The sequence below is a fragment of the Cornus florida genome, unplaced genomic scaffold (genome assembly GCF_030987335.1).
Source record: "Cornus florida cultivar Cherokee Brave unplaced genomic scaffold, ASM3098733v1 CherokeeBrave_3.0.0_Hap2_Chr03, whole genome shotgun sequence".
NCBI lineage: Eukaryota > Viridiplantae > Streptophyta > Magnoliopsida > Cornales > Cornaceae > Cornus > Cornus florida.
In genome coordinates, this window is record NW_026775573.1 from 11,413,063 (window position 1) to 11,417,077 (window position 4,015).

Sequence of the window (4,015 nt, forward strand, 5' to 3'; positions counted from 1 at the left end):
GAGAGACCATAGAAGAAGAAGATGACAAGAAGGAGTGGCTGTTGGAAGGAGAGTAAATGGTGTTGTAGGTGGCTTCGCTGACGACATAGATGACGTAGGTTGGTAACATACATATCAATGGGATTCATAACTAACCACAAACATTTTTTATAGACAAATAGTTTCCAGTTGCTTCATTAAGAAAGCGAGACAGACAAAAAAACCTACATGATTAGCGTTTCTGCTGCACATTTCCATCGGCGTAAACTCGTTGGAAGCTCCGGAAGTGATTGGAGTGTATAGCAATCGTCTAATTTAAAAGCAATTACTCTGTGAGAACACACACACAGCAATTACTTAAAAGCAAAATCCATAAACTCATTGGGAGCTCCGGAAGTGAATGGAGTGTATAGCAATCGTCTAATTTAAGTGATTTAAGCATAGTGAGGCACTTGATGCTCTCTGGTAGGCTACATAATGGGTTTTTATTTAGAACCAATTCCTGCAACAAGGATAGGCTGCCAAGATCTCTTGGAATGGCATCATCCGGTATATTGCAGTCTGCAAGACTTAACCTTGTTAACGAGCGTGGTAAAGTAGTCTGAAAAATTGATGGCTTTGAGATTTTCCCTTGGCCCTGATCCCCAGTAACACAAGTGTGAAAAACATGATTTTAAGTCAGTGCTCGTTAAAAGTGATTGATTTATAGCAGTTCTGTTAGTAAGGAGCAATTTCAAAGACTCCACCCTGCCCAACTCTATAGGCAATTGGAAGAGCTTGGAGCAACCAGAGAGAATGAGATTTTCAGGAGATTTTAGCTGGCCAATTCCTGATGGAAGCTTCCTAAGATTTTTGCAATCTTTAAGATCCGGTAAAACTAGTCTCCCCAATTCCCAAATGGATTCGTGAAACTCAATCAAGTTTATATGATTTATAAGAATCAAGCTCTCAAGATTAGGGACATTTGAGAAGTCAAACATAATGCTACTGAAATGGTAGAGATTGAGGACTTTCAATGATCTAAGCAACTGTCAAAAGAAGTAGGAATTTAGCTATTAATAGTCCCCAAAGAAGAGAAAAAAGATTAAAAACTCGATGGGTATTACTTCCATAGAGAACACACGCCAACACAACCATCTCAATTTCCTACGAAATTGTTTGTAGTTTCCGGTGAGCCTTACATTATTGAGCTGGAGTAGTCTTAGATTGTGCACCCTTGAAAATGCATCTGGTTGGAAGTCTACTTCATTTGAAGTGGAAAATGACTCTGTTGAGGTAGAAGTTACATGGAGCCAAGAGATCGAAGAAGCCTAGACCAGTACTTTGCCGCTCCAATGAGTTGTTTCCAGGCAAGTTGAGGATCAGGCCCTCAATGGATTCAGTTCCCTGTAAAAGGACTCACTTAGTAAGCACACCATGCAACAAAAACATGCAAATAGAAACCGAAGGCATAACTCATACAGTTTTTTCTCTCAATACATGTAAGGCATCCTTATGATCCCACAGTCTGTTGCGTTCCCCTAGCTTCTTTGGTGATTCTTGATGTACTATTTCTCTTCCCATGTCTCGAAGCAACTTATGCATTTTCAGCTCATTTCCTATATTGACCGTTAAGACATCTTTTAATGAGGTTGTCGATCCCAACTTTTGCGTGGTACATATAACAATCTAACATTGTAATTACAAAATCTTTGTTCTTTCAGACGAAAAAAACAAGCAATGTCAAGGAATAATTGTTTGTCGTGGTCATCTTCTAAAAAATCAAATTTAATTTTGAGTTTTTTATGATCTGACTATTAGGAATTACTTCCAATTTTTTTATTGCACTTTCCTACACATCTAAACTTCCCCTAGATAGATAAGAACCCAAAACCTGAAGAGCTAAAAGAAGCCCTCCACAATACTTCACAACCCTTTCTGAGTGCTCCATGTAAACTTCAATGGGACGATCTTGTTCAAAGGCATGCCAACTGAAGAGCTGTAAAAATTCACCATTGGTTAATTTCTTAACTTCATGCATCTTGTACAGTTCATCTGCCTTTAGCAATTTTCTTCATTTGTAGTTGTTATGACAACTTCACTTCCCTTATGAAACGAACCTCTCATTATGACTACTGCATTTAATTGGTCTAGTTGATCCACATAATCAAGAAAAGATGGGAAATAAGTAAATTTTTATTTATTTTTAGATACACATAGTTGATTATTTTAATTATAATTTTTTTATTAATTTGCGATGATTGATGAATTTATGATGTCAGAATTATTGATTAATTATATTTAATTAGTTTATTTCTTCCATAGTTATTGTGGTAGTGTCAATTTATATAAAATGAATTATTATTATTATTTCTATCATTTTCTTATTTATTTTATTATTTGTTACATTTTAATACGATACAAAAATGAATAAATAATTTGTGTATATATAGCCGAATTTTTTGTCCCGAATTTTTAATCCATACATACTATACACGTACGTAATAGTATTCAAATTTTTATGTTTGGTTTTTTCAGTCTAATTTTTATAACGTATATATTTTTAAAAAAAATTGAATTATACTCGTACGTTTTCGAATCCGTTTTTTTCCGTACCATATTTTACTAACTATAATGGGCAGTGATAAAATATTACGTAGTCTAGTAGTTCTCCTCTACCTCCAAATTGAAGAAGGTGCGAATTCCTTGCCAATGAAATAAATAAATAGGTTTAACAAAATAAATAAATAAAATTTGATGAAAATTGGGGTCCACTAGTCAACCACTATAGATTAAGAAAAAGTCAACGACGTTTGATAACCAGATTCATTCTTTGATATTGATAAATGATCACTATGAGTCAAACTCAATAGAATTTGAAGTGACTCCACAATGGTCGGAATGGAATCCCTCCTGAATCAAATATCACATGTTCACAACAATTCATTATATTTTAAGAAAAAATACAGGTCATCTATGCACCCCATGAAAACCTCCTTCCCACCCCTTCCACCACCACGCCCACAACCACTTCCAGATCAAAAACCACCTACCACAACCATCTCCCACCACATTTCACCATCAACACCACATCCTTCACACCCCACTGAGACCTCACAGACCAACCAAATAACCACTAACAACAAAGATGCTGCAGATACGAATACTTCATCTGATGATGAGGTATCTCAAGCTGTTAAATTCAGAGCTAATCTGAATGTACTCACACGTGAAATGGACACTATCCAAGAGGTGGTTAATATTCTACAGAGCGATTATCATCTACTTAAGAGCAAGTTAAAAGCTCTGCATCCGGACATGGACCATGAAGCTGAACAAAGGAAATCCATTGCACAGATTAAGGAAAAGAAAGAGCACATGAAGCAGATCAAGGTTCTCAAAGGGAGAATGCAGACCACTGAAGATGAACATCCTACTGTTGTGCAAAAGGAAACCAAAAAAATGAAAGAGGTAACCTCACAACTCAGACACTCATCTTTTGCATACAACAAGCACTTTACAAATTGTGGTTCTACACACAGCACACTACCTGCACCTTCTCACCTCTTGTCTCAAATTACTCATGTTACCAGCCCTAGTAACCCCATTTCCACTACACCATAACCTTCACCATCCTCTCACCCCCATTTACCAGCCTCACCTGAGGTTCATCCCTCGGAGGTAGGTTTGCTCTTCCATTCTCAAGTAAGACATGCTCACACTTCCCAAGTGCCCACAGTGAGTGGTCTTATTTCCATTCCTTATAAGTCTTCTGGTGAGCCCCATCCTGACAAAGGAAAGATTTGTGCTGAAATACCTAATCTTATTGTCAATGACCTATCATCATTTCCCCCTCTTATAACCTCTAACCCCACTTCTCTGGTGACTAACCACTTAGCCAATACCCCTACTCTGCCAAAGCCCCTTCTTGACACTTCGCCTGTCATACCTACACATGAAACTTACCCACAAAAGCACACTGATGGACCACCAAATAAACCCTCGTGGGCTCATGTTACTGCTGGGAGAAAGAGCAAACTTGATTTTGAATTTCTTC

The 4,015-nt window shown here is 37.3% G+C and overlaps 1 protein-coding gene across 1 annotated transcript; it reads right to left on the reverse strand.

Moving 5' to 3' along the window:
* Positions 1–521: 521 nt before the first annotated feature.
* On the reverse strand, positions 522–1,999 carry LOC132301104 (disease resistance protein RUN1-like). The gene is made up of 2 exons (XM_059798386.1): positions 1,853–1,999; positions 522–1,007 (listed from the first exon to the last, which is right to left on the reverse strand). Exons 1-2 carry the CDS (start codon positions 1,997–1,999, stop codon positions 522–524), a joined length of 633 nt encoding a protein of 210 aa, XP_059654369.1.
* Positions 2,000–4,015: the final 2,016 nt, after the last annotated feature.

What these genes read in the sequence shown, in the direction of transcription:
- LOC132301104 (XM_059798386.1), bottom strand. Translation starts at nt 1,999, where the DNA reads ATGCATGAAGTTAAGAAATTAACCAATGGTGAATTTTTACAGCTCTTC. An exon ending in GGCTTCTTTTAGCTCTTCAG is followed by an intron (nt 1,008 to 1,852) that starts GTTTTGGGTTCT and finishes TTCTTTTGACAG; the next exon opens with TTGCTTAGATCATTGAAAGT.